The sequence below is a fragment of the Ricinus communis genome, chromosome 5 (genome assembly GCF_019578655.1).
Source record: "Ricinus communis isolate WT05 ecotype wild-type chromosome 5, ASM1957865v1, whole genome shotgun sequence".
Taxonomy (NCBI): domain Eukaryota; kingdom Viridiplantae; phylum Streptophyta; class Magnoliopsida; order Malpighiales; family Euphorbiaceae; genus Ricinus; species Ricinus communis.
In genome coordinates this window covers 21,195,913-21,219,724 of record NC_063260.1, presented here as the reverse complement: position 1 = coordinate 21,219,724, position 23,812 = coordinate 21,195,913, and the positions used below count along the sequence as shown (strand labels likewise).

General features: G+C 32.5%; 2 protein-coding genes across 15 annotated transcripts; one reads left to right on the top strand and one right to left on the bottom strand.

Annotated features, from left to right (window-relative positions):
- Positions 1 to 95: 95 nt before the first annotated feature.
- Positions 96 to 5,527, bottom strand: LOC8284027 (phytochrome E). Its single transcript, XM_002519703.4, has 4 exons — positions 3,046 to 5,527; positions 1,582 to 2,389; positions 979 to 1,272; positions 96 to 623 (listed from the first exon to the last, which is right to left on the bottom strand). Exons 1-4 carry the CDS (start codon positions 5,084 to 5,086, stop codon positions 371 to 373), a joined length of 3,396 nt encoding a protein of 1,131 aa, XP_002519749.1. The 5' UTR covers positions 5,087 to 5,527; the 3' UTR covers positions 96 to 370.
- Positions 5,528 to 12,027: 6,500 nt separating this feature from the next.
- Positions 12,028 to 23,114, top strand: LOC8284026. 14 transcript variants are annotated; one of them, XR_007216152.1, is made up of 10 exons: positions 12,028 to 12,185; positions 13,716 to 13,982; positions 14,330 to 14,469; positions 14,709 to 14,871; positions 15,037 to 15,564; positions 16,552 to 16,889; positions 17,353 to 17,497; positions 17,705 to 17,745; positions 20,427 to 20,472; positions 22,692 to 23,114. XR_007216152.1 is itself a non-coding variant. In XM_048375114.1 (9 exons), the coding sequence occupies exons 2-8, from the start codon at positions 13,808 to 13,810 to the stop codon at positions 20,447 to 20,449; spliced, it is 1,449 nt and encodes a 482-aa protein (XP_048231071.1). In that variant the 5' UTR covers positions 12,028 to 12,185; positions 13,716 to 13,807; the 3' UTR covers positions 20,450 to 20,472; positions 21,216 to 23,114. The 14 variants fall into 14 exon arrangements, 11 of the variants coding, with proteins under 11 accessions (XP_048231071.1, XP_048231069.1, XP_048231068.1 ...); XR_007216151.1 differs by having other exon boundaries at positions 21,296 to 23,114; XR_007216150.1 differs by lacking the exon at positions 22,692 to 23,114 and having other exon boundaries at positions 17,705 to 20,330; positions 20,427 to 20,830.
- Positions 23,115 to 23,812: the final 698 nt, after the last annotated feature.

The window sequence follows — 23,812 nt, the reverse complement described above, 5'->3', positions numbered from 1 at the left end:
CCGTGGCAGAGCAACTAATGATTTAGATATTTGATCTCTGATCTGATTATATTATTATCTGATTGTTAAAAGGAAAAGGAATTCATATCTCAGACTGGCATGATGAACGGTAATGGTATATACATTATACATTACAAACTGAGCTTTTACATCGGATGAGCCCCAAGCCCAACCTTGATGGCATACGTTTATTCAGAAAAGATGGTAAATATACAAATACATGTACGCTACTCAATGCCATCCTTAGGAATTGAGAAATATACAATTGGGTGTTGAAATGGTAACGCATGAGTATGCATCGAGTGAAGCAACTAGAACTACAGTAAAACTTGAGTTCACCATGAAATCTTGTTATCCTAAATACAAGCAATCAAGCAGAAAGATAGGTCATTCTACTTGTATCTGCTTGTCCCCCCTTTTGTCTGTTCTTCAACTTCAATTCAAGGTCGATGAGAAAGAAACATTTATTATGCTCTCTAGTATAGTGGACATGGCCATTCATCTGATGGAGTAGTTTCCGAGACAGCTTTAGCGCCAGACCTTCTTGTGTGGTCCAGCAATTGCCCTCCTCAAACATATCTTCAGTGAGGGCAGAAGGAAGGCCTTGACCAGGGTGTGTCATTCTACAAGCATAAGAGAGGATGAATTTAGTCTGCAAGAACTCGCAAGTCTGCTTTTTTACTTTTCTCTGATAAGTGATATAAATTGAAAGCAGAGATGGATCACTAGCACATGAAAAATATTGCTGAAGAGACAAGAAGTCAAGATAGCATTCTAACAGCAAAACCTCTTCCATAATATTTATCTGGGACAAGTATCTCATATACTGAAATATCGACTTCCTAACATTTTTTGAACATCATAGATCCACTAAAGAATAGCTTCCAACATGGTCAACAATTACCCAAATAAAAATGACTAAGATACAAAGATAAATGCAAAGCAAAATTGCTGAAAAGTTTTGCAATGATTTAGTACCTGATCTGTACACGGAGAAACTCATGGCTATCCTGCATCAGCTTCAGGCCAGATGAAACCTTAATTTCTACCCAACCATCTGGAGAAGGTGCATGACGAACCACACTGAGCAAGAAGTCTGACAGAACCAGTTGAAGCCTAATTTGATCACCATATACAGAAACTGTTTTAATTTCCTCTGGAATCTCATGAAAGAGCTGTATACTCCTTTCCCTTAGCAAGAGCATAATTTGGCTAACAATGGCATCTAAAACGTTTACCAAAAAAAATTCTTCCACCTTGAGCTCGATCTTGCTGCAACAATCAGGAGGTCGGACTGTGAGTATCTCAAAATAGGTTAGATTGTTTGATAAAATAACAGATGCCTCTGGTGAACAAGAGTTTTCCAGGCTAGAAACAGAATCTCAATCAAGTAATGAAATGATAATTGACTAAGCAATGAAAATAGCAAGAGGCGAAGAGACATAATGTCAAATGTAATGAATATTTGTATGTGAAAATTGAATGTCTGATACATCTATGGTGAAATAAACTGTATTAAGAAGAAAACAGAGACATTAAATCATGAATACTTAAAGGTAGATATGAATATAGAAGACTTACCCTTCCTCTAGCTTTGCTAAATCAATATCCTCTATTATGGTCATGATCTGTTTTTCACAGGCATCACTTGTTTCAAGGAACTGCTTCTGATGTTCTGATGTTGCTGTATCCTCAAGGAGTTTGTGGGTAAACCGGATACCACTTAAAGGACTTTTCATTTCTTCTCGTATGTAAGCCAGCTGTTTAAGTTTTAGAAGGCTCTCTTGGTCCTCTTGCTTATGTTCATCTAAGGTCTGTTGCAGGTCAGGCCCAATAACCTGCAAGAAGCAGAAACAGCCAATAGTTTTCCCATCTGCATCCGTCCTTTTGTTTGCTGTTAAGAACACCTCGACAAATTTCCCTTGTCTATTGAAAAAGCCAAATGGAAACTTATCGGTATCTTGATCACTAAGTCCTCGATACAATAGAATCATAAACTTAGTTAGAGTATCTTGATCTTTTAGCCGACACAAACCTCCAAAAATCTCCCCAGGAAGCATTTTACCTATGACCTCCTGTCTTGTTCTACCCGTCAGCCTTTCCATAGCAGCATTCCATTCACAACAGCAGGCATTTTCATCAGAAGCAAATATTGGTGGAATAAGAGGATTAAGACTTTCTATGATAACCTTGTAATCTCCTTGTAGTCGGAGAAATTTATCCATGACAATTTTCTCAGATGTGACGTCTTGACCCACAAAGCAGACCCCTATAACATTGTTTGCGTAGTCCCTACTTGTGCAGGCATTGGCCACAACAAATACAGCTGAGTTTTGTTGATGAAGCCCGAATTTTCTTAGTTTCAACTCAACATTTTTGTCCTCCTCACCTGGATAAGATTTAACCATTAATTTATAGCCATTCTATTTGGGAGAAACTTAAGATGAAGTGCGAAAAACAAAGAAGCAGAAACAATGCTATGATGAGTGAACTTTAAGGAAAACATGAAAAGAAATGATAAGCAAGAACCTAGACTGAAGTTACCCATATATTTCCCCAAATGTTAGTTAGAATAATGTAAACAGGGTATGAAGAAATTATAGTACATAACTGAAATCTATAGCGATAACCCTGACAAGATGGAAAAATGGTACAAGTTTCCACTTTCCACCAACCCCAACCCCCCCCCCCAGCTACCTTGGAGTTCATGATGCAAATTCTTGAGCTATCCAATTTAATATGACACCTTATACAACAAGTCCTGTGCTATTGTATTTGGCTGCCAACTTTGGCAGAACCATTAATGTACTGCTAACAGTTTAGTTTTGCTTAAAGACACAATAGTTACAGGCAGAACATAATGAACCAAGATGCATGTTATTTGAAAACATTAAAAAGACAGCATGATTAATATTTCACAACACCAGAAAACTGTGTGTATATGGATAAACTGAAGCTGACATAAAATACCAGTGTAGTAGAGCCAGATATCACATTTTTATCATCAAAGACATCCCTTTGACAATAAAGCAAGAAAAGAAGTACCTTGCAAAGCCCTGCATAAAAGACTTTCAACAAATTCATATGAATCCTTGTGAACAACTTCACGAACCAGTGACTTTCCCATTGCTTCACTAGCTTGTAAACCAGTCAACTCTGCAATTTTAGCATTCCATCCATTAACAGAACCTGCTGAATCAACCCCAAAAATTGGTGCTGTAGCTGTCTCAATTAATCTAACCATTTCACATGCCACTGAACTTAGTTCATCAATCCCCTGCACATCAGTGTCAGTTTGCTGAGCATTAACCATTGCCTTTGAAGCACTGTCCTCCATATCCTGAAATGAGTCTCTCATTATTAGCTGTAAAGAGTGAATAGCATTAATTTCTGAAACCTCCCAAGGCATACTTCTGCTCTTTACCACCTCCAGGAAAGCGTTAAATGACGATCTTGGATGCATTCTTTGACCATCATCTTTATCTTCTGGATGATGCTTTGCTCCTCCCCATTTGATTTCCTTGGCAGTGTGAGACCTGAACCAGAACAAAAAATCTCTTGAAGTGATTCTAGCAGTAGCCATACCACAAACAGCATCACCAAGTAATAGAGCACCAGGATAACCAGCATCTGCTAAGCTATCAGTAGTCAACCCAGTAGAATCTCCATGATTGTTCAGCAACCAATCTGCAATATCTTTTACCTGTGATTCGGTTGGAGTTATGCCCAGCAACCAACATTTCCCTCTATAGTATAATGCAGCTCCATCACACTTCACAAGATCCATAATACTAGGGGATTGGGTCACAATACCGAAAGGGGCATCTCGGAGAAGCATATCACAAAGTAAGGTTTGGGTTTGGAGAATCTTCTTCTCCACCAACTTTGCTGCCAACTGAAGCTCCATATAAAGCTGTAGCCCAAAAGCCTGCATGAGGAACTCGCAGGCATATCGAAGTGGAAAAGGGACATAGCGTGGGGAAGTGTGGTGGCACACAACAAGCCCCCAAAGCTTGGTTGAATCATTACCATTTATCACAACAGCCATCACCAGTGAAGCAATAGACCCCATATTGGCCATGTACTGTGTATGGCAACCATGGGGTGACCTAAGGGTCGAATTGACCAAACAAAGAGGATGCTTCAACTCTTCACTTTGAATGACCCTAACAGGATTGGCATGGCAATCACAAATCATCCTCACACGATTCTGTTTGAACAAGAAACGTGCTGCTTGGGGGATATCTGTGGCAGGATAGTGCAACCCCAAGTAAGGTTCCAAATCAGACCTCCTAATTTCTGACAGTACTTCACCATGATCATCATCGTGAAATTTGTACACCATAACCCTATCATACCCAGTGAGTTTTTGAACATCCTCCACAACTGTATCACACAACATACCAATATCACCACCAGGAAGTGACTGCAGTCTAGAAATCGCACGAACAGCAAGTTTCTGTGACTGTACAGCACCAGCAAGTGAGAGAACAGGATCGCCAGATCGTGCAGGCTCCAAATCAATTACAATTCCCACATCAATCCTGTGCAAAATAGCATAAAATGGCTTTTGGGAGGTTCTAGAATAAACCCAAATTGGGTTTAACATTGAAATCTCCCTAGAAGCAGCAGCTTTAGACAATGAAGCCCCTGATTGGGGGGTAAAAAGGGCTCTTACATCAATTCCGATCAAACCCTTTACCTGATTGGACTCGAGTACAGAACTTGCACTCAGACCCAATAAGTGAAAGCAATTTTCACTATAACTAATGATTCTAAAAGTGGGTTCTTCGATTGCAACCATACAACCAAATGGCTGAATAAGCCCACCCCTTTGGATTCTAGATAAATAAGCAGTAATTTGCTCTTCAGGAACATTATGTGGAGCAGAAAGCACTGATCTTGAGTAATTAAAAGACTTACCAGATACACCTGATTGCTCAAACTCAGCTAAAAGCCCAGCATCTGCATTGTATTGAGCAATGGTGGCTGTATTTTCACTGTTAGTAGCAAAAGGTTTCATACTGCTTGCAGCTGATGATGATAGTGTTGTTGTGCCTCTTTCTCTTGCGTTTTGAAACCCCATATTATACTAGAAATCAAGTTAGATATCTTTAGAAACTCATGTGGATATAGATATTGATAGTGGTGGAGAAGATTAACTAGTAGCTGGATCTTTATCATCAGTGTACTTGCTAAAGCTTGTTTCTTGGCTCTGATGATGATGATGATACTACTAGCTTTGCACAAGTCCTTTTCTTTATTTTTGTGTAGGTCTTTATCTTCCTCTACTTTAAACTTGTAGTTGTGATTTACTTTAGTTGCAAATTCTTTTTTTTTTTTTTTTTTTGCTTACTTTTGTTATCTTTCTCTCTCTTCTGTGTTTTCATGGTGTCCATGCAAAATCTCCGCGAGTAAATATTAAATCCCCCACTTTGTAATCTTCTTGGGCTACAAAAGATTAAAGCAAAGAAAATCAATACAAGTTGTTCAAAGAAAAATTAAAAGGAAAAATCTTTATTTTTCATCATTTGTTTTAACAGTGCAAAATGTTGTGTATTGTCTCTATTTATATTGGTATATTGAAGTTAATGCGGAATCAAATTAACTTGCGCACAATTACAGGATTGGCTTATTACAATGCAAATGCTTTTCTTCTTTCCGTTTATCATTCCTCAAGCTTTCTGATTTTATTGTTTCTTATACGTACTAATTGTAAGTGACATTAAGGATAAATATTTACAGTGGAATATTAAAAAGAAAAAGAAAAAACAGCACCCTTTAACTGAAACCATATATTGAAAAGGCAACATTCATGATATTCTGCAACTTGAATAAGGCATAACTTTTGAATTAAATAGGAAAATGAAGGCATAATGGACATGCAAAAACAAAAATGTCCCACAATAATCCATAAGTTGTGGATTTGTGGGTCAGTATTGTTTTTGCATACCTTATGTTTATACCATAAGTTTATGATTGTTTAGTTACACTCCTCGAGTGTCAGAACCATTTGTCCCTAAAGTATCAGCCCACTAGATAACTGGGTGTCTTTTGGAAGCCTTTTAAGGGCAAGAAAATGAAGCCATGTTTTTACTAATCAATAATTATTCATTTGTTAATAATCCTGATTACCAAATAAATGATTATAAACTTTTTCTTATATTCCAATGCTGTGGACCCATTTATATTGCTTTCACTTTTCATTCAACTTTATGTGGTTGTTTTGGTCCACATAAAATAGTTTTCAATTCTTTTTTTAATCTTATTTTCTCAGAACTTTTTCTCAAATCAATATCAAATTTGGAATATGTTAGCTGAGACTTTGATTCCACCCGCATCCAATGTAGGAATGGCCACGTAAACCCAAATTTATTTGATTCCCCGGTTTAGAAATTTAATCTTTATTCATATTAATCATTATTCGTCCCAAATCTGACTTAGGATCCGCACCTAAATTTATAAAAGTATTAACAAAATAATGGATCCTAAATTGCTAATAAATCTATTTATATAAATAAAACTTAGGTAATAAATTGAGTTTTCGGTTAAAATATAGCGATGTAGTAAATAACATGTCACATATATTTACATATCACACGTGAGTTACCAAAATCAGGTTACAAATGAACAGAAAAATGAATAATAAGTGAAAATTATAAATAAATAAGAAAAATGAAGGGTGGAGTCATTTCTTTTCTCACTTTTATAGTGATTTAATGCTATTTTTTAATAGGTAAATGACATTAATAAAATAAAAAATTAATATTTAGAGTTAAAAGTGTAGTATCTAATTTTAATTGAAAGTTTAATTTGATTATTATTACAATTAATTAGCTAAATTTTAAGTGAAAATTTTAAAAATAGATCAAATTTAATAATGAAGACAACTGTTTTAGATTTTTAATGTTATTAGGCCTATTTAATATATAAATATTAGTGAAATTAGGAGATAAAGATTAATTTAATAAGATAACATATTAAAATGAAATAAAAATACTGATTTGATAAACTATGAAAAGAATCAAAAAAAAAAAATGTTCATATCGATTTTGGTTGTAAAGCCCAGGATTACCAGGCTTGCTAATAGTTCTTTTATTTTTTCTGATAAATGTTTTCAGTTTAATTATCCCACAAAATTTGTATTGAAGTTCAAATTTTATATTTTATGAGTATTTTTATATTTATGTGATTCGAATATAATATAATTTCACCGGTCTTTTTCATTTATTTATGATGTAACTAAAGATAGATTTGGACCGACCTTGAATCGTTGAGCATATATATTTTACCCAAATTAGAGCATATACTATGTAGGCTATTTTCCAAGAAAAGCAACATCTCAATAGTTGGCTCTCATTAGGCGGCCAACAGCTTTTAAAAAAATTACAAGTACACAAGTGCCCCATGAATAACACAGTAACACTTCAATAAAACATAGCATGTCAAGTTTTTTCTTTTTCATTTTATTTTATGCATAATTCTTATAGAAGATTAAATTAATTAAAAATAATCTTTATAATTTATTTTAAAAAAATTTAAAAATTCAAAATTAAATTATGTGCCTGGATATTATTTTATTTTTATAGTAATTAAGGAAATGAAATAAAAAGTTACTGAGATGTGCATGCGAAAATGATAATTGTCGCAATTATGGGGACAATTAGGAGTGAATCAAGTATGGCATGGCTTGGGTACATCCTATAGAACTAAAATTAAAAAGCATAAGGCATTTTTGTCAATTTCGACCTTCTCACATCTTCCATCAGTAACATATAAATTTTTGTCAGCTTTGCCAACATTATTAATTTAAGTCAAACTCAGGGAGTTGCTTCTTGCCAAAAGCCCATTCTTGGAAATATTCATATAAAAAGAGAGATAAGGTGCATTTTTGCCCTTAATGTTTAGTGTGAAGAGGGGATTAGCCTTCAAACTGATTTTGGGCACAAGTAAGCATTTAATCTATTAAAAATCTGTAATTTAAGCCTCTTATTATCAAACAAAATTAACATTCGTTAAACTTAGTTGAGGTGGCACATCAGCTTCCCTTCTCTTTTTCTTTATTTCCTTTCCCTTACTCCTCTCTCTTTTTCTTTTTTTCTTTTTATTTTTATTTTTATTTTTTCCTTTCGTTCTCGCAGATAAATAGTAGCAATCAAAGTTGAGTCACGGGTTAGTTCCTCATTCTCCAACTAATTATGACGTTTTATCCTTCTTTTTATCTTCGACATTGACATACTTACAGTAACTTTTTATCTAAAAAAATTTTATGGTATATACCAAATGAAATTAACCCAAATTTATGGGATCATTATAACGAGGAGAGCCACTATGGCACTTTTATTTTATTCTAGTTCCATCAATTTTTGAGCTATGATGGTGAGGAGTGGTGTAACTCATTATGCAAAATGGTGATGAAGCAAGACAGATTTTGGATAAACATGCTCTTGGTTACATAGAGCTTTACCATGCGACAAGCAAGTGAAAAGAAAAAAATTTGGTTAGGCCCAAAACTAGTGATATGCTACTCAATCCTGCACCATAATCTGTACAGGTTTAGTGCTTAATTTAACTTCTTCTTCTTTTTCAATCAATAGCCTAGTCATTTTCATATAAATTGTTCAATGAAAATAAACTAAGGTGACAACTTTTAGAACTTGAGATGGCTTATCCATTTTTGTGTTTTGATGCAGATATCAATGAGAAAGATTACATTTATATGTTGTCTAGTAAAAAAGATTAAAATTTTGACTCTAATGACTTGCTTTTTTCTTGTTTTAAGAAATTGATAAATGAGAAAAGACATTGTTTGTCACATGGCATATTATTTAGTACCAGATTCGCCAATGAAATTGGCTTGTTTCACAATTTTTTAATTATTTAGTAATGTCGACGTCATGGAAATTCTTATGTAGATATGTGCTCTTCTCAGCGAAGGAGGCTACACATAGAAAGTGGCTGATATTAAAGCCTTGATTGCTATTTCGATTGTGTGTTCCATTTGGTTATGTATCATCCCCGACGTCGTTTCTTGTCGATGTCCCACCAGTTCTCCTCCTGTGATACACATCCAGTGCTCCCAATCTGGGTTGGCAAGCAGTAGGATTTTGAGAGGGCCTGATGAAATTGAAAAGAAGTTGGCTCTCAAAATAGCAGGATATTTTAGAAGTTCTGTTTGATGGGCACTCGTTCAAATTTAAAATAAGTCATTGCATTTTTAATGCTGATTTCTTGGCATATTAATGCTGATTTCTTGGCTAGTGGTGGTGATAGGATTTGTGTAAACAGTGGAGGAAGAAGAAGATGGTGATGTGGCATAATATGGATCCCACTTCTTTTTAGAAGTCAAAAAAGAATTGCCACGTCACTTCAAAATTATCAGATGTTATATTTTATGTTTAGCGAGGGCCTAAATTATAATTTTTATAAAGATCAAATGTATAAATGTATTTAATGGTTTATTTGCTCAGCGCACCAAACATTAAAAGTTAAAAATGTATATTTTTTTTCTAGAAAATATAGACTGTATTATATTGCTTATTCTACTGAACCTTAGGGAGCTTGTTTTGTTCTATGAACTTCATTCTTGTTATATTATACAATTTGAATTAATAATTTGAAAGTTAGTAGATAGACCTAATTTATCACGTTAAATTTACCATGATATGGTAGAATGAATCTAAATATTTTTCTTATTTCTCAGTCAATATATTTAATAATTATAAATTATCAAATACTAAAAATATTAATTTATTAAATTTACAAAGAACGAAATTAAAAATTTAATAAATTTAATTAACTCACAGATATAAGCTTAAAATCGCTGAGTTACTTTATAAAATTAAAAAAATTGTAAAATAAATATTAGATAGTTAAAGTGATTTATATAAAAAATTATACTTCAAAATAGAATTTTGCTAGAGTACTATTGTAGTATTCTATCATTATAAATGTATTTTTTAATTTTTAGATAATCAATTGATATTATTTTAGACAATTAATTGATTATTTACATTCTTCTATTAATTAGATTATCAATGAATTAATGTATAATTTTTAGTTATTTATATAAATTAAAATTACATAGGTGAATCTTATAGCTGTAAAGTATCACTGATTAAATTATAAAAAAAATAATAAATTTGATGAATAAAAATAATAAATTTGGTTGATCAATAAGTAAATATTATATAATTAATTAATCTAGTATTTAATTATTTTTAAAAATATAAAATTTAAAATAAAATTAATTTTTATAGATTTATATGATAAGATACACTTATAATCCATTACAACGATTATCCAAGATAATTTCATAATAAATTTTCTTTTAATAGATAAATATAACCTTAGCTTCATTTTCTTTATTTTAGAGAAAAAACATGTGTAAAAGAAGTTTTTCTATTGGATGACTTTTTAAAATTTAAAAGCTACTATCAATCACAGGCATTAAAAGATAAATATTAGCACAATATTTATCTAAAAATTATTGAAAATATTATTTATTTGTAAATAAATTTTGATGAATTAAATAATAACTATAAAATCACTTTAAATGAAATGAATATGTATTTGAAATAAGTTATGACAAAAAAATTTATAAAAATAAAAAATATTAGAAAAAAAGAAAAAAGAAAATAAAATGTTGAAGTTTGACAATAGATTTTAATTTTATAAAATTTGATTGCTTACAAATGTGAAATCTATTTAGAATTTAAAATATTTTACTAGAATTTAATTTAGTTACAATTATTTAAAATTATAATTTCTAATTAATTCAAAAATTAATTTATTACTTATTAATTAATATATATTAATATTATAATTAAAATATTATTTTTAAAATTAATATCACTTTTTAATTAAAATTAATGTCAAAATAAAAATTTATATGTAAATATATATCTATCAAAAAATTATATATCTCATAATTATATATCATTAGTAATTTACTCAGACGTTGCATAATAATAATTTGATTATAAAATCTGATTGGTAGGTATAATTTAATAAAAATTTTAATATATAATATGAATTTATAAAATTTTAAGAAATAATAGTAAATTAATTATTTTTAAATATTTTTAAGTTTTTAAAATTTTATTAATATAATAATATAAAAGTTATATATTAATTAGTTTTAATTAATTAATTTATTAATTTAATATTAAGAATATAATTTGAGATGTTATTTTTTAGAAAATAAAATTATTATTTAATTATAAAATTAATTTATTAGCTAATATAATATAAAAATATAATTAATGTACTATTTTTATGATAACATTAGTATAATTATTTAATTATAAAATTATTTATTAGTTAATATAATATTAAAATATAATATTATATTTTAGAATTAGAGTTAGTGTTTAATTAGAAATGTGACTTATAAATTTATAAATTAACCAAAAATTATAGAATTATATATAAATATAAATTTCTTGTATTAAAAGTTAGCATACATATTAAAATAAAAATTATATATGTCAATAATTATGTATACATGTTAAAAAAAATTTAGGTCTCAAAAACTAATATATATATATAATTATAATCAAGATAATAACATTAGTTGAAATGTGTAAGTAATTAAATTATTATTTAGTTAGAAAATAATTTAACAGTTAATAATTTAATATTTATAAATATATAAATTATCTATCAATATAATACTAAAAGATAAAAATTTGTTATGGGTCAAAATTCATCTACATAATTAATATATTAATTTAATATTCCTAATTAGCCCCAAAATCCAAAAATACAAGTAAAACTAGCACCCTGTTAAAAAAAAGGTAAAAGTAGTACAGCACACGCGCCATAGAAGGAGAGTATAAAATAAAAACTACGTAGTTTCTCAAAGCAAGGCTCTTTCTACGATCAAGCACGTGTCAACGCGTCAGGCTGAGCTGGTTCCACATCCACGTGGCGTAAATCTAATGGTCCATATCATTTAATCTGAGTCGTTAATCTCTCAGTTAGAAAGCCGACATCGCCTGTGTCTTGACCGTTCGTGGAAGTTAAGAGAGAGAAAACAAAAACAAACCAAAGTCTTTTTCTTTTGGGTTTCTATTATAAGACAGCTTAAGAGAGAGAAAATTAAAAATAAAATTAAATACACAACTTCTAAGAGAGAAAACTCTCTTTGCTGCTGTACTTTTTTTCCTTCTTTAGCTTCACAGGTAAAAACTTACAAAACATTTTCTTTTTTACAAAAATTGACAATGAAATTCATTTTTTTTTTTTTTACATAGTTATAAACTTTATTATGAGGTGAATTTTGTCCTTTATCTTCTAAGTACTGTTCGTAGCTAGTTGATCTTTTTTTTTTTAATAGTTTAACGGTAATGATTGGTGATAGTTGAACTTCATTTTTTTTTTTGTTGACTCTTGGTATGTTTAGGAGTTCTGTGATTCTTAGTGGGTTTTAATTTTAGGTTTTGTTGGTATGTCTTTTTTTTTTAGGTTCATTTTATTTGAATTTGGGTTGTGTTTAATGGGTTTTGGTATAATTTATATGGATTCAACACTTGGTTGACTTTCATTTTGAAGTCTTGAACTTCAAGAGTTATGGTTGTTTCTGATATGGGTTTTATGCTTTGAGACCTTTTACTGAAGTAGAGAGTTATCCTTCTCTCTCCCCTTGTAATTTATATTTTTTTTTTTGAACTTGTTGCTTACAGCCTAAGAGGTAAAAGTTTTCTCTTCTTGGCCTTAATTCTGATCCATCTTGTCCAAGTTCTGATAGGTGTTAGTCTGTCCGAACAATTGAATCAAGTGTTATTCTTTTGATTTATACTCGTGCAGAAAAGAGAATTTAGTTTCTATATTTGGCCTAGAAACCAATCAAGCATACTATAAGATATCCTATTTACTATTTGGTATTTAGTTTTTTACCATTATTGCAAGGCCATAAAGAAAAGCTTTGCAAGCTATTTGGTGGTCGAATAAAAGAGAAGTAATTGTTCTGATTTTAGTTGTATTTACTTTAAGTTCAGCCAAGAAACTTTATCTACTACTGTCATTTTTTATGAATTGTTTCCTGAGAAATGTGAAAAAGAAGTTAGTTAATGCAATTCTAACATGGATAGAATTTGAGGTTATGTATAGCATGTAAATAATTTTCAAAGATATAGATCATTACATCTTGTTGGAGATTTCTTTGATTTTAGGAATTCCAATTTTTCTCATAATATTTCTCCAGTTAATCAGTCTGTGTCATTTTGACATCAAAATTCCCAACACGATCTTTTTATTTCATTCTATTGATGAATTTTTGAACCTTTTGAAAATTGTGTTGGTCTGATATAACTTGTTCAAGCTACCCATCCCTCAGCAGGAATAAACTTAAATGAGTGGTATTTGAGAAGTCTGATTGTTGACCTTTATACATTGCTCTTGCACGTTGCAGTTTCTTTAGCGTTGTTGGACTTGATTTTGTGTAATCTTTTTATCTGCCAAGAGTAATCAATGCAATATATTGATCTGCTTGTTGCTTTGCTTGTTAGTAAAATACTCTAGTAATGGTTAGGAAAGCTTTCCAGGACTTTTATTGCTGTCCATCTGTATTTACGACACCGAGGCAAATACACATACTGAAAACTGAGATTACGTTACTTTTCTTCTTTTAACTATTTTATTGCTTTTATGTCAGAGACGCTTCACGTCTACACGTATTCTGATTTTTTGCCTTTGTTTTCTTATGACAACAGTCTCGGCTGGTGCTTGATTGTGTAGAGGGGTTTTGCTTTCCCACTGATGTTTCCAAGTCGAGATTGTGGTACATATCATAAGAACAGATCAAATGCCATCATTAAAAATGAAGACCAAACTAAGCATGGGTACTTTAAGAGAAAAAGGTTGTCTGAGTGTCTGCCAAAAGTCTAGCATGATATCTAAAAAATCAGGTCCTCATGTCACAGTATCTCGAGATATAACAGAATTTGACGGGTGCTTCCAGAATTGCGAGGTTGGCTATGGTAAGAAACTGCACCCAGAGAATGCTTTGAAATATTCATTTAATTTTTCCTTGCTGTCCTCACAATACAATTATTATTTTTGTTCCCAAGACTGTTTAAATTTTGAAGAAAAGCATTATAACTTGCCAAAAGATTCATGTATAAAACTTATATTTATATTTTTTAAGTTTTCTTTATTATATATTATTTCTTACCACAAAATGTCATGTGCTGTCGTACCATTATCACAATTATATTTTGCATTCGCTGTAAGCTGTTTTGTTGTTTACATTTGTATTTAACATTGCAAATTTACTATTGTGATGGCTGTTTATTAATTCACTGTGATGGCTGATATTTATGGTTAGTTCCAACAAGTATGGAAATTTACACCCCAGATATTGAAGGTGATGAGGCTATTGATCAGATAGAATTTCCAATTGAAGGAAATTCTCAGTTTCAGAAGCAGTCATTGGTTTTTGTAGATTCTGGCGCTATGGAGAGATTGGTAAGGTTTTTATGCAACTAAAATATTGCTGATCTTGTTTGTTTCTTTCCATTTTAGGTCTGCTTAAATTCTCATTCTGCAATTTGTGGACATTAATAATTGGATAAGCACGAAAAGTATTTGTCATTTCACACATAATGTCAAGTAGAATATTTGGTCAATAATTTGCCTGTACTGAGTTGGCATGGATTTTTCACCTGCTGTGTCATGGTTCACTAAAGATAGTTCATTCATTACAGGAATCAACTGTTACCTGCACATCAAAATTGGAGACAATTTTTTCCCCTGCTTTGGAGCCTGTTGGAATTCACAGCTTACCAAATATCGGTGCTGATACAGGTGTGACTTGTTTAGTGGTTGAACACATAGTATCTAACTACTCAAGAGAGAGACGAGAGAAAGGTATTTTAGGTTTGAGAGATGCTAATAATTAGTTCCTTAAGGAACAAATTTTAATTTAATAAAAAATGAAAAACCTTCAAGCCTCAATAGTTTCTCTTGTACTAACATTTGTGCCTTTGTCAGTGGTATATTCTTAATTTTTATGCTTCTTCTGCCTCTTGGCAGGCAGCAACAATGATGCTAATGTGCCAGGAGCTGATGACAGTGACGATAACAGAAGCTCATGTGATTATCAAACATGCAACATTTCAGATTTCTTTATTTCTGACATGATTGTTGCTGGCTTACCCTTTGATGGGAATGTAGTCAATGATGATATAATTGAGAACAATCCTTTTCCTGATTATAAATGTGCCGAGTCAAGTATGTTGTTTGACGTAGCTGAGGAATGCATGATGCTACCTTTTCTTGAGGACACTGCGGAAATGAACAATTCCAATGACATGAAATCATGTGAAGAAGGCATGATAGAGCCTGATAATACTAGCTTGTACCTTGCAATTAATCAAATAAGGTCGTGCAACCATGAATCTGATCTTAACACTGACCCAGATCAAGCAGAAGAATTTGATCCTCAGTTCTTCATCAAAAATTTACCTGAACTATCTGATGTGGAGTCAAATTATCATCCTTCTGTGCCTCCAAAAGAATCTTTGATGAAGAAGTCTGTAACCTTAGTACTTGATTTGGATGGTAAGAATAGGTTTGTTTGTGCCTCGGCCTTTGTTTTGTGCTGCTGGATTACTTTAGTTTTTTGTTTGATTCGGTATCTTGTTTGTTTACTTTTAAATGACCCATTTATTGTTTATAGTAATATAATAATCATCATTGGAGTGAATCTAGTGGATAGTTGATGGATTGGAAAGATTAAGATCTTAAATCTATTTGACATTATGCAGATTCACTGTACTTCCTGATACTTTAGGCTTATAAGGAAATCATCTGAAGCTTGCAGGATAGCATACTATAGTTTGCAGAAAATGTAAGAAACTACCAATCAACAAGTACTTTACAAAATGTAGCACTATGAAGCTATGACTTTTTGTGGTGAGAATAGAAGAGAAAAACCTATAAGTTTAGATTATATATATTGTTTAAGTTTTGTGAACTGGTAAAATGACATTCTCATAAAAAGGAATGAAGTTACTGATAAATTTTTATTAATGTTGTGTTAAAATGTGGAATTTATTTTAAATTTCATGAGTTGGGATTTTTTAAGTCGGCTCATTTAGAGAATTATTTTGAATGCTCAGGGAAATTCTCAAATTTTTATCATATGTTTAATCAGGACTTTGAGACTTTTCCTGGGTCTGAATTTTATAGCAGAAACTTGTGTTTCGTTTTCTTTTCATTGGCCTTGCAATCTTGTTTAGCATTAAAAACTTTCAGTTGTTGGAATTTCCTGGATTATGACAGGCTCAATCATTCATGAGATACTGGGTTGATTTGGTATATGTTTGTGTGAAGAAGGAAAATTTGTAACCTGATCTCTCTCACAATGTCTCTTTTTCTTTTTTAATATGTTCTAGTTTATCCAACTGTAGGCAGTTTCTGAATTTGTATCTGGCTTGCATCGGTTGCTTACCTTTTAATTAAAAAAGAAAAAAAGATTCTTTGCACTGGATTCTCATATGCAAGTATTATATGAATATCTAAACAAGGTATATTTTGAATATGCAGAAACTTTAGTACACTCTACATTGGAACATTGTGATGATGCGGACTTCACCTTTACTGTGTTTTTTAACCTGAAAGAGCACACTGTATACGTAAAACGGAGGCCTCATCTGCACACATTCTTGGAGAGAGTTGCAGAGTTGTTTGAAGTTGTTATCTTTACAGCTAGCCAGAGCATCTATGCAGCACAGCTATTGGACATATTGGATCCAGAGAAAAAGCTTATATCTCGCCGTGTTTACCGCGAGTCCTGCATTTTCACTGATGGAAGTTACACAAAAGATTTGACAGTTTTAGGTGTCGATCTTGCAAAAGTTGCCATTATTGATAATTCTCCACAGGTATTTTTCACCCTGCCCAGTGGTTTGCTTCCTCTTCTTTCCTCACTGCTGTTTATTTGTTTTGACTTCTCTTTTGTTTGAGATATGAGTGATTGTTTACTTGGTTTTATTTTCATCTAAACGTATTTCTGGATCTGAGCTAGGGCCTAATAGTAGATGGTGTGATCTGTCATTGGGAAAAAAATTCTTGGGGTTGTGCTATGATTCGAAATAATGAAAATATTAGTTCTCATAGCTCTTATTCTCAAAATTGGGATGGAAGCAGAAGAGCTAACCTCCTAAAGGAAAAGAAAACTAAATGAGATCTTCCTTGTTTGCTTAAATCAACTTGTGAAATCCCTATTAGTTGCACCTCCTATCCCTAACTAAGAGAAAATAATATTATGGGACTACAGAAGTAGAAAAACATCTTTGTTCAGTTCAACCCTGATTTGTAAACGTTGTTTTCTTTTGATGATTTCAGGTTTTCAGCTTGCAAGTAAATAATGGGATTCCTATTAAGAGTTGGTTTAGTGATCCATCAGATTGTGCACTAATCTCGTTACTTCCCTTCTTAGAGACCCTGGTTGATGCTGATGATGTCCGTCCTATCATTGCAAAGAGATTCGGTAACAAGGAATAAGAGCCTCTCTTACCTTACTAGCTTGAATATAGCTCCTTGTCCCTCCATTTTTTTTTAAGCGAAATTTGTCTCTAATTTAGATGGTCCATTATTTTCTCGTTGAGCTTTTGAGATGATTAACTATACAATAAACTAGTGTTTGTCTTATTGTTGAGTCAGCTCTTGGTGTTTGTCCTTTTTCTTCTCCTTTCAGCTGACAACTTCGTGGGGAGCTCTTTCTAATTTTTCTGAAAGGTAGATTTAGAGTATGCCTGTTTCATTTTTTGTACAGTTGATGTTGCAATGAATTCTATGAGGGTGTATATGAATTGCTGTGAAATATAGTTTTGCAAACTCTTACTAGTAGTGGGTCACCTTGCAATTATATTATTTTTTGCTTCTTTATTGTCTCTTTCCCTTTTTCTTATGCAAGCAGTTGAAGTACATGTATATTATCGAAGAAATCAATCGTTGGGTTGAAACGTCAGAACAATCCCCTCTGCCTCTAGTTATCTTTTTACGCTTGCAATATTCATTGATGCTTCATCAATCACAAATAGAAAACCGGACCCTACACCTATCATGTAATCACTATGCCTTTAAGTAAGGATCTATGGTGGCTAATAAGGAGTGAAATATCTTTGGAAAATTTCTAGAAACTAGCTTGAGGAAATGAGAATAATATTTTTTTCTTATTAGAACTAAATCTAAACACTCTAGTTTAATTATTACAGTAGTCTTCTAAGCACTGATCTGAACTCTCAATCATGGATGGAATACTTTAAGTGCAGATGTTTAAATTTTGGACATAGTGTTTGGTAGAACTAATATTTGAAGCATACAGTTAATTGGGAGACCACATGAATTCCTATAAATATGTGATATTAGCTGAATTATTAGGTTTAAATATCTTTTGTGGCATATTTATGTAATATATGAGGATAATAATAGTATTAATGCATGGAAGCACCTGTGCAATTGCGTCTGCACGGGTGCATACCCTTGTGCATGCATGAGAGAGAGACCTGTGGCGACTCAATAACTGGAATCATCAGAGTGATTGTGTCCTACATTTTGTGCATGTTGATTTAGGTCTTTTTTTCTCCTTTTCTTAGCAATTGGTTGTCATATCTGTACTTAAACATGATGTTGCTTGTAGCGCTGAGTTGTATGTGGCATCTTTCTCCTCTGATACTGTTTCTGCAATTAGATCATTTTTAAAAATTATTGCATAATTTAGTGAATAACTTGGCTGCATGACCTGCTAATTTGAATATCTTGAAGAAGAGTTCTCATCTTCTCACTGTATGGAGGATATTCTAAGTTAGAATTTCAGAGTCAGATTTTATTGAGAAGCTATCCTGTTAAATTTAGCAAAGGAAAATAAGTAGCGGTAAAGAAATGTGCTATACAAAGTTTTATCAGTTGAAAAATATTTGGTGAATTGACAGGAGAGTTTATGGTAGAAATTATCTAGAGGTACAAATTCTCAAGCAGAGCACCATTGAGATTCTTAAATTTACCTTATCAGATGGAGATGGCACAAAAACTGAAATAACAAACTGAATTATAAGATAGGGATTAGAGATTCTTTAATTTCTAGAAGAATGTGTTTGTTGATGCTGCATTATGAAGTCTTTAGTGTTCTCTACAGGGATCAAGTCTTTTGGCTATGATATTAGGGTTTCTTTGGTGTTCAAGACTAATTAATTTTTTGTTATATCGAAGATACAAGGTGATTGAATTGACTGTTTATTTAGCATAATACACACTGTTCTTCTTTGTTTTTTTTTTTTTTGGTAAGTTTTGATTGTCCACAGATTATGTTATTGATTCTTATGTGGAGATTTAGTTTTAAACGTTTGCATCTTTTATTAGTCAAATTTACTGTAGTATGCTATTCTTGAAATTTCCATGTCCTTCATGGTCTGTCATCTTGACTTATGTCTGGCTGCTCCTCCCACTTTTGCAGTTGTATATCTTTCATGCACCCAATTAAAACTTGATAATTATTCCAAATTACCAATCCTCTTTCCTATATGAGTTGATATTCATATGGGTTGCTTATGTATTGCTGCCTTTTTAATTTTACTGTTGGAGGAGGTACTTGCCAAAGGAGGGTGATCCCAGGAAAGCTGATTGCTCTCAACTAAACAAAGTTTTAACTTATTGCACTTGTCTCCTCTTTCGCACATGCACTTATGGGTTAGTTTCATTGTTGGAGGAGGTAGTTGCTAATGGAGGGTGATCCCAGGAAAGCTGATTGCTCTCAACTAAATAAAGTTTTAAGTTATTGCACTTGTTTCCTCTCAGGCACATGTACTTATGTAATACATTGTAATGCTCAACATGTTATGCATTTTTTATTGTTTATTTCTATTTTGTCTCCTTGCATGGAATGTTGCCGTAACTAGGAAAGCTAATCTTGACCTGAGAATTTTTTGATATAAAGAAAAAATGAAAAAGAAAAACAATACCATCCACTACACTGTTACCTGGATGCATTAAAATTTGGAAAGTAAGGGTTACCCATCAAATTTGTTACACGGTTAATGTGCATTAGTGATTCTGACTTTGCGATTCAATTGGCAATAATGTGAATGCCTGTGCTACATGATGATTTCTTCTTGCTATATGATATGGACATTGTTGTGAACTTTAAGGTATTCCAAGACTATAAGATTGGCTGGTGACTTCACAATTATAAGGTATTTTATTAGGCTAATGATGTAGGAGGACATCTGAGTGAGCTTGGCTACTTTAGGTTCAATACCTTTAGCAGACCTTGAGGAAGTATGGATGCCTGCATTGTAAGATGGAAGTGGGAAGGGGACTCTGAGGTGCTATCTGCTTAACAAAATACCAATTAATATGTGCGATGAGATGTGCTGAATATTACAAATTCTCTTTTAAAATTCTGCATGCCTTATCTGCAGGTCAGGTGAGGGACATTCTATAGTATCTGCTAATGCCAAAATATAGGTACGTCAAGTTCAGTTGTTACCATCCTTTTGTTGTAGATATAGCAATTTGTTAAGAGCATAGATAGTGCTGACGGTACTTTTTGGCCTTGAATTTTTAAGAGAATGTTGGTAAGATATTGGTTGTATATACTCATTTGGAGATGATAAATATTTATCGTTTCGTTACGCTTTTGTATCCAATGTAATGCCTTGTTGCCTTCTTGGTCTTGACTGACAATATGTAAAAGCACCGAGTTACTGTATAGCTGCTAGTTTCTCCTGGTATTTCACTAATTAGTGGACTGTAGAATACTGGATTTCTTGTAAAGTCAGTCCATCATATTTTTAAGTTTATCCTATTCATACGATTGCGTGTTTCTGGAAAATGTTTAAATTTGACGAAGCCTTTAGTTTCTGTATCTATTTGAACTTTTTATATATGCTCTTATTGCTAAATTAGTTTGTTTAATGAGGCAGACACATTCCGAAGAACTACTTGTCTGTATTGCATTAAGTAGTAGAGATAAATTCTGTTGTTTAGCTTGTGAATATTTGTTGTCTGCTCATTAGATCTAATGACCTAAAAAGAGCCAAGCTTTTATACGAGTTATCAATTTCAACCACGATTAAGCAACAGAATTTTCTTTGGTAGCCATTTATGTTTACAATGATAGTACCTTATTGATCTGTTCTGTTTGAACTGCTATTAGCATTTTTTTTTTATAAAAAAAATCTCATCTTTGGATGCCAATTTCTTTTAAGATGAGATGGGCAATTTCGGTAATCAAGTGAGATAGTATGAAGCTGAAATTCATGAACATTCCTTTTCTGGGAGTTCTCAGTTGCAGCTGGGTTAAAATAGAAGATTGAGCTTTTCGAATTGGCCATTCTCGATGGATTATAAACTCCGCACTCTCAGACGAGTGAGGTTGCTGTTGTCTTCCTTATAACGAAGCCGCTAATTGTAGAATGACTTCCAATTCTTCGATTGATTCGGTATCTAAGGAAAAAACATCTTATAAGCAAAAAGTGTGCAGTCTCTATGAAGATTCATTTGACAATATTCAATTCCTGAGTTGCTCAATTTGTCTGGCTGCTGTTGGGCTTCTTTATTATTTAAACTTTCGTCCAATCAAAATGAAATTAACTCTAAAAAAGCTCAATGGGCGAAACTGCGAGGGATTAATAAAGCTTATGGGCACAGCAAGGAAGTACCAATAGTGATGAAATTTCTCTTTTCTTTTCTGAAAAATATTATCGCCTCTGCATCTCCGCATTCTTATTCTCACCTTGAGCCTATTAGTTCTTGATGCATGCAACGTCCAAACAGTATCTTAAATGCTAACATTTCCTATACATAACCCTAGAGCTTTATCAATCTCTTCACCCGTCTCAGACCTCTCTCCTCCCAAAGTGGCTTGCAATCTTAAAGCTTTTTCTTCTCATTGCCTTCTTGACAGCTGCTATCTTGAATGACAACCCCATTGGCCTCACGCTTAAACCTCATGGCTCGGTTGACAGATGAAGAGTCGTCAGGGTATGGGGGGACTCTTCAAAACAACTTCAAGCTTGCACTACAGCACACTTGGGTCATGGTTACTGTCAAATCAGTGCTGGCTGAATTTGATTGACACACTAGGGTTTTCTGTACAGAAGAGTGAGATACGCCAAGGATACTGCATTAAACATGCTGAATATTCCGCCCGGCGGCCACCGTCCTCGTAGCATTTAAGATTGTTTCGGAGCAGCCCCTAGTTCCTTGGCTGGTTGCTGCTATTTATTCTATTATTAATTGTATACGTGGCAATCTTTGATTGGAGTAGTTAGTTACTTAGTAGCTAGTTTGTCAGCTTAGACAATGGTCAACTCTATTACTTTGTATATATATATGCTTTGCTGCTGTATTCTTTAATGGATGAGAATCAGTTTTATCATCTTCATAAAGTTGACATGGTAGCAGAGCAAGATTTTCTTCTATTTTCTTTTCCTGTGTTTTACTCGGGAAACAAGCACATAAAAACCATAACTCAATTTTGATCATTTCTCATTTCTGGTTACATCATCTTGCTTCTTTTTCTTCAACGATTACAGATCTAGCTCTATTTTGTATCCCTTCTAATTGAACAATTGCTATTTGTCCTCTCACTTTACTGTTTTTTCTTTCAACAATGGCTGCTGTAAATTTTGCAAATGTCAGGGTTGACGAGTTACCTTCAAGTCCATATTATCTTCATCCAGGAGAAAATCCCTCTTTGGTTCTTGTTACTCCAGTTCTTACGGATTCTAACTACCACACCTGGTCTAGAGCTACGAGGATGGCCTTGCTCTCTAAAAACAAATTGCAATTTATCGATGGCACTATCACTGTTCCTCCAAGAACTGATCCTAAGTATAATTACTGCGGTTCGATGTAGCTTCCGAAGTTTGGAAAGATCTAAGAGATCGATTTGCACAAGGAGATTCCATGAGAGTTGCTAGCATATATATATATATGCTTTGCTGCTGTATTCTTTAATGAATGAGAATCAGTTTTATCATCTTCATAAAGTTGACACATAGATCTTTGGTCTTGGTCGTGTGGTCTCTGGCCTTATTTTAACTATATTTTTGTGATTCAGTTGTCATATTAATTGGATCAGAATGATATATGCTATTTTTTAACTGCCTTTATTAATTCAAGGATCGAAAATTGAGAAAAATCTTTTGCAGCTTAAAGTAAATTCATGTTAGTTTCATCAGCTCTCTCTTGAGATATTATCTTGAAATATCATTGGAAAGAGATTAAATCACCATTATGTTTCATCTTCAGTTTCCTATTGAATGAAATGTGCAACAAAAGAAAAGCAAGATTATTTGCAATGTTCTTGTATCCTTAGACTAAATAGAGTAATACACAACTCCAATTCAATCTCGATTTTGTGATTAACCGAATCTCCAACTGAAAATAATAAGAACTTCAACAATGAAACAAATCGATTTTAGCAGAAAATATGTTTTCCACTAGAGCCTGTCTGACATTTACTATCTGACCAGTGAGCATTAGTAGAGAGCAACCAGCCTCTCCTGACAAGATATAAAGGAAAATGTCATGAAGTCATCTTATATTCCATGCAATTCAGTAATTGGAGAAAAATAGGGAAGAAAAAATAGATTACATTCTTTCATTGTAATTTATAAAAGAGAATTCATTTGAAAACTATGAAATTTAAGGTTTTTATATTTTGACTGAAATAAAAACTAATTTAAAATTTTACATGATAAATTTATAAAATTAATTACAGTTAAACAAATTTCAAAGAGAAAAAATTTACAAATAAATTTTGTATTAGTAAATTAATATATTTTATAATACTAAAATA